The sequence below is a fragment of the Sceloporus occidentalis genome, unplaced genomic scaffold (assembly GCF_023333645.1).
Source record: "Sceloporus occidentalis isolate IW3139 unplaced genomic scaffold, rSceOcc1.0.p SCAF_10, whole genome shotgun sequence".
Taxonomy (NCBI): Eukaryota; Metazoa; Chordata; class Lepidosauria; order Squamata; family Phrynosomatidae; genus Sceloporus; species Sceloporus occidentalis.
The window spans coordinates 9,654,029-9,670,694 of NW_028316990.1; the positions used below are offsets into that span (position 1 = coordinate 9,654,029).

Here is a 16,666-nt window from a genome sequence, read left to right on the forward strand (position 1 = left end):
AAGAGCTAATAAACCTGCCGCCACACTTGCAGAATTAATGCACTTTGACACCGCCATCCTATGGAATCCTGGGATTTGTAGTTTGTTGTGGCACTGGAGCTCTATGACAGAGAAGGTTAGCTATCTTGTAAAATGACAAACCCCATCCCATGGCAGTTACACCAGCGTCAAACTGTATTAATTCTGCAGTGGGGATTATCTCTGTGTGAGGCTTTTATGTATCTACAGTAGCTTGTGCATGCACTCCCAATCAGGGTAAGCCAAGAGAAATCCTAGTTTGGCCCCCTCAGCAGGCAGCTGAGGGGCTTATGTGTGGCCCAGTGAACTTTTTTCCTGATTCTGGAACTCCTACCTTTTAGCTGAGGGTTGTAGGTAAGAACCTGGGCCAAAGTGTGACTGAAGAACTCCCGCAGAGACTCAGGGTGTATTGTGCCTTGGTATGCCGTCACAGTGAATACACAGAGCCTATAAGTGAAAGGCAGCAAAGAAAAGCTCTTAGTGCTCAAGAACAATGACTCACCACACGGGGATTACTGTTTAATGACTCCAGTCTTCTTGCTGAACTGCCATTCAGTGGGAAGACTGTCAAAATGTATATAAATATTTATAATTTTTTAACAATGTTTGCCCAAAAAAAAATACACCGATATATCAAATGGTAATCTGCAGCACAAAAGCAAAGAAGAGTGAGAGATGCAACTCAAAAGAAAAACTAGAATCAGGAAAAGATTTAAGCATATCACGTTTCCAGGAACTGTACCAAATGGGTCTAGAAATAGCAATCTCAGGGGAAAGAACAAAGAAAGAAACTGCCTCCCTTAATTTGCAGCTAGGAATGTAATGAATCCTTGCAGAAAAAGCTGGAGGTGAAAAATAGGGACTGCTGTGAAAAAGCCCGTTAATTTCAAAAAGGTGTCTAGGGCACAGGTGGGAATAATGGAGCCCTCCAGATATTGTTGGACTTCATCTCCCAGCATGCCTGCTATTGGCTATGCTGGCTAGGGCTTCTGAGATTGTAGCCCAACAAAGTTCACAGTCCAGGGATGGGATTTTCCAATCTCTTCCAACTGGCCTGTTAAACTGTCCCAGTGTTTATTGATTCAAATAAGTGATGGCTTTAATGTTTAAATCCTTTTAATGGTAGTGTTAGCTGCCTTGAGCACTCTCTGTTGTTAGTGGAAAGTCAGGATAAAAGTGCTTGTTCTTATCTTTTGCCAAATCCTCTGTTTGGCTGTGAGATTGCAGATGACTTATAAATGGAAGGATTTGTATAACCTATTCATTACAGACAATTGGTGGGAAAGAATTGGGCCCTCATGCTTATGGAGCAATTGAAATGTCAAAATAAACATCCTACAAATGACCTTCAGGAAGACAATAAATTTTAATAGTGATTGGTTTCACTTTATTGCATGTGTCAACCAAAACAAAGATGTCTCTCCGATCCCGTATTGTCTTCTGGAATGACATTTTGTCTTGAGCTATTACACCTGTAGTATTGTTTGAGTCATTATGTTATTTCTTGACACAATGTCTTGATGCAGGGACAGGTTTTGTATATATCTCTTGTCTGGTATGGAGTGGGTTTATCATTGTGTATGTGGGGGGGTTTTAAACTGGCTTTTATTTTATTTTTATTTAAAAATGCAGCTAAAACAACAAAAACACCTGTCTGCTTTCAGGGTCAGGCTGTGTTCCCCTTATCATTTTATCACTTTCAGAAAAATGCACACCACACAATCCTTTGCAAAAACTGCTAGAAAAGGAGAGATGCTCACCAGCGTTTCACAGCCTTCAGGGTGGAAGCATCTTCCTGCTTCTCTTTGGATACAGAATCAAGCACCCCTAAACAGAAAAGAAAAAGACAGAGGCCCCTTACAGACGGGCAAAATGTGGCGTGGCGGCAGCGGTACTAGGGTTAGGGAGTGCGCACCATGCAGGTGCTCTTTAACCCTAGTACGTACTGGCGGTGTCAAAATGGTGGTGCCCTGTCTACATGGGCGCCGCCATTTTGACGTGACGGATGCCTAGAGTCCGCACATCCCAGTGTCATTGTGACGCCGCGAGTGCACCATTGGCGCACTGCGGCATCACAATTGCACTGCAGAAAGAACCCACTTTTTGCGGGTTCTTTTTGCTGCGTGAGGGAGCCACACGGTTTGTCTGCTACGGCTCCCTCACGCAGCAAACCAAGGCACCGGCAGACCACCCTTTTTGGGCAGTCTGTATAGCACCTAAGTCTCTGAAAGCATCTTCAGGAGGTCAAAGAAAGCCAGGTAGAATAAGGTTAAACCCATTCAGAAGAAGCCATTTGGGAAAACACTCAAGCGCAGAGGAAAATTGTGGTCATCCTTTTAAAGAGCTGACCTCATTAAGAGAAGGAGGGAAAAGAAACAATTCATCAACTGCTGGAACCATTATGAGCATTTTTGTAAGAGGCAACGAGAGGGAAACAATTAACCCTGACCTTGAACCACTTTACAGATTTTGGGATGCGCAATTTTCATGTTGAAAGAATGCCCTAATATTGAGACTGCAGATGTAACTGGGGTGCAAGCTACAAGGATGATTTAGTGCTGAACAAGTGCCGCTGTAGTGAATCCCAGCTGCACATGAGCATGGCAGTGCATGACGAAAGCTATTGGCACGGAGTCTGAAGATTCATGGGACCCAAACATGCCAATGGTACGGCATGCTGAGAGATGTGACAAGCAGCATGAGGACAACTGTCCCATGGTGAGCCTTTGTTGGGGTAGCATGGGGATACATTTTGGGTGCGCTACTGAAAATCATATAGAAGCATACTTTATAGATTTCCATTTTGTTGTTGACTCCAGCAAATACTATATTGGAGTTAAAATGTGTTTGTGTCATCTACGTAATCAAAGCCTGGGAAAACTACTTTTTTGGATACAGCTTCCAGAATCCAGAATCAATATAGACATCAATCAGGTTGCTATGTATTCTGGAAGCTGCAATACAAAACACAGTTTCTACACTCTGCACAGAATATTGTCCAAGCTGCTCCTGTTTCACATTACAGCTCCTTATCCTAATTTCTATCCTACAAATATAGAGGCAATTGAAAAACTAATTATGTACACAACACATCCGAGAATGTAAAAAATTGCCACTGTAATTTAGATCCCAATGCAATTGCTTTCCGCATCTAAAACTTACATGCCAGCATTCTCTCAAGGACATCACAGCAAATCTATTCAACAAAAACAACAACAACACAGAGAGAACACAAAAGTTATAATTAATTTTTAACTCCCTGGGTTTTTAGGAAGAGTCAAAGACCCACAAATTCACAGCTGATGACTCAAGATTGCTCCTTTGTTTTGTTCCATACAAGCTAGGATCAGAGCTAAAAGAAATTACTTCTGTGGACTCCAGTTCTCCAAATCCCCTGGCTAGCCTTGCCAGATGGGCTGGGGAGGGTCTGGGAATTGTAGTCCAACCCTACAATGTTTGCAAGCTTTTTAAACCAAAGAGCATATAGGGCTGCTTTAACAAAGTTACCCCATTGCTCCATATACTGTAGCTTAGCAGTGTCCATCCTGACTGGCAGAAGCTTCCCAGGGTTTGGGGCAGGGTTTTGGTCTCTCCTCCCAACCCAACGCTCCTTACAGACTGAACCAAAGACCTGTTGCAGGGACTCTTATTCTATTCATTCATTCATCCCTACATTGGTAGAAACTCTGTTTTATGAACAGTAGCAATCCTTGGCAACATTATTCCATCCTTACTTTGGACAGATTCTGCAATTCCAACTTCTTTACAGGCTCATACATCTTCTGAAATCTATGACGTAGGAAGACAGCTGCAAAGTCTACAAATTAAAGCCAAATTTATTGTCAGTGCTTCGATATGCCAGAATATTATGCTGGCAGAAAAAGCAAGCCCTAGAATATTCCGAACATTAGCTCAGAGAGAGAAAATCAGCAGTTGTTTGGCTATTTGGCTGCTGCTCTTTAGAGTCCAAGACCCTTTGTGCTAATCCTCACCAAAGGTGGGACCTGCCAGGCTCAGAAAATGTGTTGTGTTCAGATGCCAAGGTTACCTGTCAGGATGGTCCCCAGTGGCTCTGTTTCCAGAGAAGGACTTTCTAAGTGGTGGCACAGAAGACGGAGGCTGTTGCACAACCAGTCCACCAAAGTGGGGGCATCTGGATTGCTAAGAAGACACAAGACACAGCAGTTGGCCTCCCTTGCTCTTTTCCACTGGGCAGTTACTTTTTGGTCTACATTTCCCAGTATCCCCCAGCCAATTGCCCTGGTGCCTGGGGGATTCTGGAAGCTGTAATCCCAAAAAGTCATAACTTTGTCAAACCCTGCCTTTGATGCACTAATTTGCCACTGACAATCTGTCATCAGGATTTGGTTTTCTTTCAGGGTTGTGAAAAGGGGAGGCTGACTCTCAAAGCAGCTTTTCTTCGGGAACGGCAAATCTCCTTTAAGATGCTATGATGCACAGCCTGTGCATGGCAGTCAAGAGCATCTTTATCTTCCAAGCACAAAATACAAACTGCTGCAGTAAAAAAAGAGTCCAAATGTCTGGCAAATGTAAGGTCAAGCCAGAAATGCATGTAAGGGGCTAAGACCTGACATACTTTTCCAGCAGCTCTTCCAAGCTAACAAGGCCTTCTCTGTGCAGTTGCCATGCGACGTCCAGGGGAAGTGGACTCTGAGGAGAAAATAATGCTGCAGTAAGAGCATGAATCATGCCAAGATTGTGATTACTATTATTTTATGTACAGCATCTCCAGCTTTCTTCCCAGCCTTGAGATTCAAAGTGGTATACAAAAGCTACAAGGGACACAAGCTAAAAGTTCACATCATACAACTTAACCATTACATCCTTCACAAGTACAGTGTCACGCTTCATAAACCTGTTCTCCATCATTTGCTATTGGTTTGCAGATATTTTCAGACATCAGAGGAAGAACCCAAAGAACCTGTATTTCTCCACTGGAGTTAAAAACTGCCTTTTAGCATCCATGGATTAAGCGGCAAAATCCAGTTATTAAATTAACTGCTCTCCAGACCAATCTTTGTAGGTGTGCGCTTTCTTTTCAAGAACTTCACCCATCTTACCTGCATTTTCCACATTTCTTGAGCAAACTGCAAATGGCTGAAAGCATTCTGTGTAGATAAGTCCTTCAAGGTGTGGAGCAAGCAAGACAACTTTTTCTGTAGTTGAAAAGGAGAAAAGTGAAGTTAGGGTTGGAAAGTCAGACAGTACATTGTAAGAAACATCTTTTTCCCAATTAATTGCCTGCCTTTTAAACCATCTAAGTACAGCTACACTCAGCAACTGCAACATGACACAACCACCTCTTACTCTTTGCTCTCCTTTCAGCAGCATGGCGTGGCCAGACTCTGCAGAGATCTTCTCCACATTTCTAGCAGCTGTCTGGGCTGAGAGAATGCCCACCGGCACCCCCAGGGCAGCGGCCTGATCCTGCAAAGCTGTGACTAGGGTGCAAAAAAAGAGACACAGGTATGAACACAAGCTGTTCTCAATGTAATACAAAAGCCAAAGATCAGAATAATAGTTGGAAGAGACCTCAAGGGTCATCCAGTCCCAGCTGCTGCCATGCACTCCTGATGGATGACCATCTTGCCTCTGTTTGAAAACTTCTGAAAAAGAAGACGCCACCACCCTCCAAGGCAAAAACACCTTCCACTGTCAAACAGCTCTTACCCTCAGGGAGTTCTTCCTAATGTTTAGATGGAATCTCTTCCCCTATAGCTGGATCCCATTACCCAGTGTCCTAGTCTCTGGAGTAGCAGAAGACAAGCTTGCTCCTTCTTCCATATGACATCCTTTCAAATATTTAAATATGTCTATCTATCATGTCACCTCTTAACCTTCTCTTCCCTAGGATAAACACACCCAAAGTTGCAACCAGGGAGAAAAGTAGAGTTAGAAATCATGCAAACCTCCAGATATATGGTGAGAGTATAAATCCAAGTATCCACCACCACTGGCTCTGCTGGCTTAGGGCTGCTGGGAGGTGCAGTCCAACAATATCAAGAGGGCTGCATGATCCCTACCCCGGCTTCAAGATAGTTTCCCAAATTTCACTAGGGAATAGCAAGCTGGGTGGAGTAAGGCGGTGGGTAATTTCAGGGAAAATGTACAGAGAGCATTGTCTCTGTTAGGATCAGCCAAATTTATTTACCAGCATTTTCAGCAAAAAAAAACCAAAAAAACCCCTCAGGCTGAAGGGCCAGGAAGGATCCTAGCTCCAAATCATAGGGAGCTGCTGCCAATATTTTAGGGCAGCAGCATCGGACAAGATAGACACAATCAGTTGAATATTCTTATCTGACTGAACAGGTTGACTTGACTTGTTTTAGCCATTCTTTCAAGCAAAACAGGTTCTCCTTCACTCACCTACAAAGAGGTCTGGAACTGAAGTTTCTCTGCCATCTGTGCCTGAATTACTAGGAACTAATGCCTTCTTACCTACAGGACTTCCTACCTGGTGAAGATAAAAAGAAAAGGGAGGATCAGAGAGGTGATCAGATTGTTTTTATTGGTATGTATGCAACAAACACTCTCCCCTCCACTCAGTCTGTTCCAGATCCAGCCTATTGGCGATCTTAAAACATTTTGGTATTACAGTACTAACACTGCAAACATCTTACAGTACATAAAGAAATGCATTACTTCTCTGAAATGAAGACAGTCTCACTGAATGTCTTAAGGGGGGAAACATGCCACAGACAGGGAAGAAATATTTGGCCTAGATATCTGTACATTTCTAATTCAAATACAAAGCTTGGAAAAGGGGAATAGGTATTACTACAAGCCTAGAGTTGACATGGCAAAAAGCACTCTGTGTTCAAACATTATTTTCGGGATAAGGCAGCATAGGATGGCAAATCTCATAGGGTTTTCTTAGGCAAGGAATCCTCAAGGGTGTTTTTTGCCAGTTCCTTCCTCTGAAAAGCAGAGTCTACAGTAACTGGTATTCATTGGCAGTCTCCCATCCAAGTACTAACCAGGAACAAACCTGCTTTGTTTCCAAAATCAGGGTGTCTTCAAGGTGATTAGGCCTACATATTTGTTGTTGTGTGCCTTCAAGTCATTTCCGACTTATGGGGACCCCAAGGGGACTTTACCATGTTTTCCTTAGCAAATTTCTTCAGAGGGGGGTTGCCATTGCCTTCCCCTGAGGCTGAAAGAGTATGAACTTCCCAGGGTACATATACACTCATCCCTCCATAGTTGCGGCTTTGATATTTGCGGCTTTGATTATTCATGGATTTGATTACTATGTTCTCTCTAGGAATATCTAGGTCCTCCAGTGAAACTCTATGGTCAACTTTAACCAAAAGTTGCACTGAAAGATATCCTAGAGAGGATACTCTACTAGGCCTTTGTAGCTCCTCTGAAGCAGTTCTATGGTCAGTGTCTGTCGGACGTTGGCCATAGACCTGCCCTGAAGGACCTAGAGATTCCTAGAGAGGCATCCTCTCAGGTAAAAACATGGCGTTTTTGCTATCTGCGGTTTCCCCACATTCATGGGGGTCTTGTGCCCCAACCCTAGTGAATACGGAGGGACAAGTGAACATGGTTTCATATTATTTTAAACTATTTTAACCAGATTTAACCTGTCTCTTAACTTGCTAAATTATTCAACGTGGTTTTTAACCTTTTAAAGTCATTGTTATTGTAACCGGTCTGGTTGGTGTTACTGTACATTGTCATGAGATCTTTACAGATAAGAGGCTGGACGTAAATAACGTTAATAAATGATAACATAAATAAAGATGCGCAGCTGGGTCCTCATAATCCAAACCAGAAGCACAAACCCAGGGATGGATTCCTGCGGAAGCAAAGCATGAATGAAGAAAGCTGTCCCATCTCTTACCTCTTGCAAGAGGTCACCCAAATTCTGATGGCAGCTCAAAATACGCAGCGCTTTTTCCTGCAGCTTCTGTCCATTTCGGCATCCACATTTCTGCTTCTTAGATCTTCCTGCTAAGCACAAAAAAGGGGGTTCATTAAGGGAGCCTCTGAGCATGCACAGAGCACAGAACCATAGTCTCTCCCCCCCTCAGAAAAATGTCACATCCCTTACACAGACTTCATGCCCAGTAAGGGGCTCTCTGAGCATGCACAAAGTGCAGAATCACTTCCCTCCCCCAGACGAGTGTTATGCCCCTTATACAGACTTCATGCCCATTAAAGGGGCCTCTGAGCATGCCCAGAGTGCAGCAGCATCTCATATCCTTTATAAGGGAGCCCCTGAGCATGCACAGAGCGCAGAAAGATCACCTCTCCCCACACCAGAAGTGTTATGCCCCTTATACAGACTTCACGCCCATCAAGGGGGCCTCTGAGTATGCACAGAGTGCATCAGTATCGTCATAAGATTCTCACATCCTTTATCGGGGCTCTATGTCCATCCAGGGGGCCTCTGAGCATGCCCAGAGTGCCACTCCCCTCCCTCCCAGCGAGAGTGCCCCTGAGCGTGGGCAGAGGGCCCTGGCCCTACCCAGGAGGGCGGAGAGGCGCCCCCTCGGACCCTCCGCGTCCCTTCCGGCCATGAAGGCCCCTCAGCAGCGCCACTCCGTCCGCTCCCACCGCCAGGCTCCAGCAGCAACGAACCGCGCGCCCTGGGCCCCCATTGGTCGGCGCCTCAGACTCCTGGCCAATCGGAAGCAGCCCTCAGGCCGCCATTTTGTTTGTCAGCTGGAGCGCTCCTTTTATATGTCCTCCTTCCTTAGTCAGGAGTCAAAGCCTAAGGCTGCTGCCTTATGAGGAGAAAGATAGGCCCCAGCCAGGCTTCCCTTGAAAACACACTGCCTACTGTATAATAGGAAAATGAGTGTAATACAGGCTTGTGAAGTATAGTCTGGTGATATATTAATATAACTATACACACACACATATATACACACACTGAGTGAATTATAGTCTGGAGATTTACTAATATCATATATATATATATATATATATATATGATGTATATTGTAGTCTGGTGATATACTAATATGAGTGAATTATACTCTTGTGATATACTGACATCATATATATATAAAAAAATAGTCTGGTAATATATATATATATATATATATATATACTGAGTGAATTATAGTCTGGTGATATACTAATATATGATGAATAGTATAGTCTGGTGATATATTAATATCATTATATAAATTAATTAATATTTGTAATTTAAATTGTTTTCAGCTGATGTTTTAATATTTTTTTATTGCAATATGTTTTATAAATCGTTAATGTGAGCCACTTTGGGTCCCTTCAGGGAGAAAGGCGGGATAGAAATTAAATAAATAAACTATATATGCTGAGCAGATTATAGTCTGGTGATATACTAACATACACACACACACACACACACACATATAATGTATATTATATTCTAGTGATATTCCCAGTGATTGGGCGGCATATAAATAAATCCTATTATTATTATTATTATTATTATTATTATTATACTATCACTATAATTTTAGTCCATCACCAGACTATAATTCACTCAGTATACAGTATATACATATAGAGATATTTGTATATCGCCAGACTATAATTCACCACTTTCTATTAACATTTATATGTGTGTGTGTGTGTGTGTTTTCCAATGAAGAGTTATTGGGCCGCCTCTTTTCACAATGAAGCCTTGGGCTTAATTCCTGGCAACGAAGAACTTTAAGCTAAAAAGAAGGCCACAGAAACCACGGTTTCCTGGAGGAGCAAACCATGATTCTTGTGGCTTTCTAAGCAAGGGGTCGTTCCCACTTGACGTATACTCAAATTCAGTCCTTCTCATGAGGAAGAAGATGGCCGGGAGTGTCCTGGGATCCCTGGCTTTGACTCATAGAGAGGTGAGCAAATGTGTTGTGTGTCGGTTGCCAAAGCAATGCTATCAAAAGAAAGGCGAGAGGAGAGGATAAGGGCTTGTAAATATTTGGCCATTGCAAACAATGATGGGGCTGGCAAGGAATGTGGGCCAAAGGATGGTGGCATTGCTAAGGGAAGAAGAGTTGGACCCTGCTTTGGGCCAAAGCCATGCTCAAGACCCTTCAAGATTATGGCAGCTAAGGTCCAACACAACCCCCATCACCTTGTTGTGTTGTTTCTTTAAAAGTTGTGCTCTCCTTCATTGCCCATCACTGCTAAGCAGCTGGACTGAGTTTGCACATCCAAGGCCTGCTTCACCTGGAATGGGATGAAAGCCCAGCCCAGAGATTGCGGTGGGTTTGTACAGACTAGCAAGGCTTTAATGGAAGGCTCTCTAGGTATGTGTGATGATGCTATTCAGGATGCCAGTTTTTACTGCAGTTTTTGGTGGCAGCGCATTCTTTCTCCATGCTTTAGAACAGGCTTCCCAACCTGGGCTGCGAGGTGGGATTTCAGGGACCAAGAGCGGCTTGTAGCCTTCTCTCATATTTTTCTGAATGAATTAGAAACTCATTGCTCAATTTAGAGTTGCATTTTATGCACCAAGTTAAATGCAGGAAACTCGGCTGCATCATTTGTGCAAACCAAATTAAAAGCTTATTTTTTAACGTTCGGTTTGTTCACCCGCAGTATTATACAGTGGTTCCCTTGGTATCTGCTGGGGTTTCGTCCTCCCCCCCCCCCCCGTCGATACCAAAATCTATGGATGCTCAAGTCCCATTATATACAGCGGGGTATTATCATCATCATCATCATCATCATCATCATCATCATCATCATCATTGCAGTGGGTCCTTGGTATCCGCTGGATTCCCCATGGATACCAAAATCCATGGATGCTCAAGTCAAGATTATATACAATGGATGGTAAAATGGTGTCCCTTATATAAAATGGCAAAATCAAGCTTTGCTATTTGCAAATGTGTGTGTGTGTGTGTGTGTGTGTGTGTGTGTGTGTGTGTGTGTATATATATATATATATATATATATATATATATACACACAAGCTGTGGATGCTTGAATGGATACAGAACCCATGGAAAAGGAGAGATGACTGTATGTGGTTCAATTTGGGGTTCAAAAATGAGAAGTTAGACTTCTTCATCTTCAAATATGACCTTATTTATGTAGAGGGTTCAGATATTAATCAAACCTTTCCTAGGGCTGCGAACCAGGGCTTTAAAATGTGTCCTTTATTTGAAACTGAAAACAAACTCTTCTGTTTTGGGAAATCTGGTTTTGGCTGCTGCCTAGTACAGACAAATGCTTTGACCCTCGATCCCAGGATCCTTTTACTTTTAATGCTTTCTGGGTTCAGTTTCTCTTGAGGCGGTCCTTCCTTTCAGCCATTTGTCATCCCTGCTATTCTAAGGCTATTCAAAATGCTTTTTGAACAGAGCAACCAGTTAGCAGTACTGCAGTGATTCCCAAATTGTGGGTAATGCCCAGATTTCAGTTGCTGTGCAACTAGGAAAGAAAAGTATTGACTATTTTAAATGTTTAAATGCTGCATCCTCTCCCCCCCCCCCCCATGTATAAATCCTTTGTTTTTAGTGTTGCCAACCCAAAACAAAAGGGTCTAGTAGTTGTACTTGCAGGGCCTGGATGTAGAAAGCGAAAAGGCCATTTCTGGCCAGAGTGCTCTCTTGTGGGATGCTTCTCAAAGGGGTTAAAGGAGGAGGCTGGAGGATGAGGCAGCCATACTTGGCCAGGGTCTGGCTTGTGGCTATTCCACCGCTTTGCTTGCCTTGGCCTGTCTCCTGTTGGCCTCTCTGGTAAGAGAAGGGGACACACCATCCAACAAGACCAGAGTATGCAATTCAGTCCTGTTTGCCGTTGATTTTAAACCACTCTGCATGTGCTCAGAGGCTCTGCGTTCCCTTTGGCTGCTTAGAGACCACTCTGGTTGAGCTCAGGGGCCTTGAAGTCCTGTTTCTCCTTGCTTTCAAGCCCCTCTGCGTGTGCTCAGAGGCACTGCAGCCCTGTTCCCCCCTTGTTGCATGTAAGGCTCTCTGCGTGCACTCAGAGGCCCTGCTCTTCCAGTTGTCTGCCATTGCTTTCAAGCCCCTCTGCATGTGCTCAGAGGCCCTGCAATCCCTTTGGCTGCTCGGAAACCCCTCTGGGTTTGCCTGCTAGCCATTGCTTCTAAGCCCCTCTGCACATGCCCAGAGGCGCTGCAGCCCTGTTTCCCTCTTGCAGCATCTCAGCCTCTCTCTGCATGCGCTCAGGGGCCTTTGGCGCTGCTCAGATACCCCTCTATCTGGACCCAGTCCTGCCTTTTGCCTCCCAGCCGCCCTCTGCACATGCTCAGAGGCTCCTGGCAAGTAAGGAGACTGACTCTGGAGCTTGGAAGCCACCCCTGGTCCTTCCTCCTCTGGGGCGGGAGGGAGGGAGGGAAGGCAGGTGGGTAGGCTTCCCGAGCGCCCCTCCTGCCTTGCTTCCTGGCCCGAGGCAGCGGAGCTCTGCTGCCTGCCTGGCTGCCTGCCCTCGGCTGGTGGGCACTCCTCTCCTGGGCTGCTGGGGACAGAGAGGCCGGACAAAGCGGGCCCGCGGCTCCACCATCAGCCCAGTCCTTTCCTTCTTCCTCCTCTTCGGGGCTGCTGGACCCAGCCAGAGGAAGGCGCCCAGGGGCTCCAGCATCATCCCAGTCCTGGCCTTCTCTCCCTCTTGGCCTCCCAGCAAGCCTTCGCCCTCCTCCGCTGGCTCCTCTTCTGGGCTGCTGGGCAGAGAGGCCGGACAAAGCAGGCCAGGGGCTCCAGCATCATCAGCCCAGCAGCAGCCCTCCTCCTGGCCTCCCAGTAAGTCCTCCTCCTCCTCCTCCTCCTTTTCTGGGCTGGACCCAGAGAGGCTTGAGCCAGGCGTGCCTTGGGTCTTTCAGCATCCCCTTCTCCTCCTCCTGGACCCCCGGTAAACCTTCCTCCTCTTCTTCTGGGTGCGGAGCCAGGCGTGCCTTGTTTTTTTTTGGGGGGGGGTGCTGAGCCTGCCCTGCTTCCTCCTCTCCTTCTCTTCCAGGCCTGCTGCCATGGCTCCCCTGCGGTGACGATGCCGCCGGCCCTTCCCTGGCCATGGCCCGACGGGCAGCCCCGGCCTCAGGAGGAGCCCCCAGCCCCCCGCGGGAAGAAGCCTCCTCCTCCTCCTCCTCTTCCTCCTCCTCCGCAGCCCAGCAGCCGGGGCCCCCCTTCGGGGCGCTGTCCCTGGAAGAGGTGCTGAAGGCCTACGAGCAGCCGGTCAACGAGGAGCAAGCCTGGGCCCTCTGCTTCCAGTGCTGCCGGGGGATCGGGGCTCCCAGGGCTGAAGGAGCAGCAGCAGCAGCAGCAGCAGCAGCAGCAGCAGCAGGGGAGCCCCGGGAACAAGGAGCCCTGGGGAGATGGGGCCCCGCCGGACGCCTCCGGGACCCTGCAGACCTCTTCCTCCACAAGGACGGCACCGTCTCGGCCCGAGGGGAGTATGGCCTGGCGGGTGAGTTCGCTTTCTCCTGGGCTCCCAAGGGAAAGGCAGGGGCTACCCTGGGCAAGTCACACCCTCTCAGCCTCACAGGATGGCCAGAGGATGGCCATGAAAAGCCCGGGAGAAGGGTGGCCTTAGCTTCTGGGAACGACTCAAGGCACACAACAACCACATCCTCCTCCTCCTCCTCACCAAATGCACCTGAGGAAGTAGACTTCAGTCTAGGAAAGCTCAGGCTGCCAGTTGCTTTCTTTCAGTGAGTCTCAGAGGGGCTGCAAGGTCTCTCTACAATCCTCCTCCTCCTCCTCATCAGACGTCATTGCAATATCTTCCCTGCAATAGCTCATGGTTATTAGTAATAGGGTTAGCATTCATTGCCTATTATTACAATCTCTTCCCTGCACTTGCCTATCATCATTATTATTATTCCTATTACATATTATTGCAATCTCTTTCTGCAATAACCCAGGATTATTATTATTTCCTATACTGCAATCTCTTCTCTGCAATGGCACATTATTATCATTGTCCATTATTGCTATCTCTTCCCTGCAATAGTACATTATTATTATTTATTTCCTGTATTGCTATCTCTTCCCTGCAATAGCACATTATTGTTATTCCTATTGCATATTATTGCAATCTCTTCCCTGCAATAGCCTGTTATTATAATTATTATTATTTCCTGTGTTGCAATATTTTCCCTGCAATTGCCTATTGTTGTTGTTATTATTATTATTATTATTGCAGTCATTTCTCTTCATTAGCCCCAGTGTCTGCCATCCACTTCCTACAGAGCAGCAAATGCCCTGCTGGACTTGTTCTCTTTCTCTCTGTTGCGGATGTTAGACAAAATCCTGCTGTTATCTCCTGGCAAGAATAAATCCCTTGGATGAAACGGGTTTACCTATGTGTTGCCATTCAGCAATTAATTCAATAGGTCTACTCTGTTCAGGACCAACCAAGAGGGTTCTAGCCCTTGTGTGTCTGACTCTTGTTGACCACCTCTTTAAAATCCTCAAATATAGACTGTTTATTTGTCAACAAATAACTGGGAGATGGGTGTTTTTGTTTCCAGTCCGGTGTGACCCCCCTGTCCTTTCCAGAGGGGCCTGTTTGCTAGTTGGCATTGGGGTGATTTTAATGGCATGCCAATGAGCAGACAAAAGAAAGACACCCCTCTCCCATGATGAATTGCCAAGCTTCCACTTCTTCCACTTTCTCTCTTTGCCAAAATCTCTCTTTGTAAGTCATAATTTTGCAAAGGATCAACGTGTTCCTTAGGGTCCCCTCTTGATTTAAACCTCCATTAAGAATCATGCCATGTACTAATGAAGCCTGCCAGGTTCTTCCATAAAGGAAGCAGAATGCTAAGGGGCATGTAAAGGGGGATCATTTTTAATTTTATTTCATTTTCAGACGATGGGGGTCAGGATCATAGAATCCTAGAGCCAGAAGGGACCACAAGGGTCATATAGTCCAACCCCCCGGCATTCAGCAATACAGAATTGCAGGGAAATGTCCCTCCTCCAACCTTTGCTTCAAGACTTCCAGTGATGGAGAGTCTACCGCCTTTTGAGGCAGTCTGTTCATCTGTCGAACGGCTCTTGCTGTTAAGAAGTTCTTTAGATGAAATGTCTTTTCTTGTCATTTCCATCCATTGGTCCTTGCTCCAATCGCTGGAGCTGGGGGAAAAAGCTTTCTCCATCTTCTACATGGCATCCCTTCAGAAGGTTTTTAAAAACCACCTCTCCCTTCTGAGTCTAAGCTGGATTCATGCAGCAAATGTATGCTGAATGCTGAGATAATAATACCTTGCTTTAGCAACATAAGCACCTCGTGTCTTAGAATTAATTCTAAGATATAGATATATGTTAAAGATGCACATCCCTCCCTTTTAGTGTTTCTGCACCACTTGGGACAGTGATCAACCATTAAAGGCAACAAAATGCAGTACATTCCCCAAAATAATCCGTAGAAACTGTTCACTAACATAAATGCGGTGCTGTTCTTTTGCACACAAGATTACTGCTTGGCTGTGGGTTTTCTCAGTTGTATTCTGGAGATTTGAGTGAGAAGATTGGGAAAAAAACTAGGTGCTTCCGAACTTTGAAAAGAAAACGGCATATATATATTTGTAGTTCAGGGAAGAGCCCTACGTATTTCTTGCTTAATGCATTTCTCTTTGGAAGGCTGAGATCGGTGTACATGAATAATAGAAAAGATTTTTTTCTGCTAAAGGGAAGAAGGAAATGGCAGAGAGGAGATAAATAAAATGCAGTGGCTTCTGAGGAGCTGCTGTTTTGTAGGAGCCTGGGCTTTGGGGGTTTCGTTTTTCCTTACCTTGCATTTTTCCTTTTCTTCTGTTCTGCATATTTAGAAGAGAATCCTCTGCAAATTAAATTTAGGAAACAGAGGCAACATCTGCTCTAGTTGTGAGGCTTAAAGGTAGCCTTGGTTAAGGGATTCTCTGCTCCTGTATGAATCTAGTAGAGTACCTATTTGTTGTCAACTTTGGCTTTGGAAATGTGCTTTAAATGCAAACTGATATCTATCTATCTATCTATCTATCTATCTATCTATCTATCTATCTATCTGTCTATCTATCTAATGAGAAGGGTTGCATTTTGGACTGCAACTTTTAAGAGCTGGGAAGAGAAACATTTTTGGACTACAGCTTCCAGAATCCCCAGTTAGGGTTGTAATCTTCAATTGCCCCCCTTCCCAGCTCTGCTGTCTAACAGGTGTAGGGAAGTACAATAACATCCCAAACCCACAAAACGGTGCTACCTTTACTGGCCAACTAAAATGCACAGAATATATGTTGCAAGCTTTCAAAGCTCCACTGTTTTCTTCAACGGGGGAATGATCATTGTGCCTCTGTGTGAAGGTCACAAAGGTATCCACATATTGTGGGCAGTTCCTTGTAGCAAACTATTTTTGGGGAGGTGAAAGTTTGGAGGAAACCCATTCCCTCTGCCCCACATCACACCCGCTTGCTCTCACGCAAGTCCCGAGTTGAAACTGCCCTTTGCCCCAGTGTTCTGGGTGGGACTCCTGGGCTTCTAATGAGTCCTGGATTATCTTTATTGCATGAGTGCAGAGGTCAAAGTTTCCAGCAAGGACACACACTTCACCTCTGTGGAATGCTTCTGATGTGTGTCATTACACTTTACGGCATTGCTTTGGTGCAACTGGGTGTCTCATGTGCCACCCTATAAAGAATGGCAAGCTGGGCATCATTCATGCTGCTTGGCTTGAATACATTATGCAC

General features: G+C 45.3%; 2 protein-coding genes across 10 annotated transcripts in view; one reads left to right on the top strand and one right to left on the bottom strand.

Annotated features, from left to right (window-relative positions):
- Window positions 1-8,601, bottom strand: part of FANCA (FA complementation group A) — a 30,991-nt gene extending 22,390 nt beyond the window's left edge. For 5 of the 6 annotated variants that reach the window (XM_089539555.1, XM_089539557.1, XM_089539556.1 and 2 more), the window contains exons 1-11: window positions 8,516-8,601; window positions 7,889-7,998; window positions 6,406-6,493; window positions 5,347-5,480; window positions 5,100-5,195; window positions 4,616-4,689; window positions 4,067-4,179; window positions 3,753-3,835; window positions 3,181-3,214; window positions 1,779-1,845; window positions 353-465 (exon numbers count right to left, since the gene is read on the bottom strand). In XM_089539555.1, the coding sequence (XP_089395681.1) occupies window positions 353-465; window positions 1,779-1,845; window positions 3,181-3,214; window positions 3,753-3,835; window positions 4,067-4,179; window positions 4,616-4,689; window positions 5,100-5,195; window positions 5,347-5,480; window positions 6,406-6,493; window positions 7,889-7,998; window positions 8,516-8,567 (964 nt within the window). In that variant the 5' untranslated portion in view covers window positions 8,568-8,601. The remainder of the gene's footprint in view (window positions 1-352; window positions 466-1,778; window positions 1,846-3,180; window positions 3,215-3,752; window positions 3,836-4,066; window positions 4,180-4,615; window positions 4,690-5,099; window positions 5,196-5,346; window positions 5,481-6,405; window positions 6,494-7,888; window positions 7,999-8,515) is intronic. The other variant, XM_089539554.1, reaches the window with a different exon arrangement.
- A 973-nt stretch (window positions 8,602-9,574) lies between these two features.
- The window catches only part of SPIRE2 (spire type actin nucleation factor 2), a 32,438-nt gene continuing 25,346 nt past the window's right edge, over window positions 9,575-16,666 (top strand). Inside the window, exons 1-2 of one of the 4 annotated variants that reach the window (XM_089539653.1) lie at window positions 9,575-9,869; window positions 12,958-13,404. In XM_089539653.1, coding sequence (XP_089395779.1) covers window positions 13,011-13,404 — 394 coding nt within the window. In that variant the 5' untranslated portion in view covers window positions 9,575-9,869; window positions 12,958-13,010. Of the gene's footprint in view, window positions 9,870-12,794; window positions 13,405-16,666 lie in introns of those variants that run through there. The other 3 variants (XM_089539654.1, XM_089539656.1, XM_089539655.1) reach the window with 3 other exon arrangements.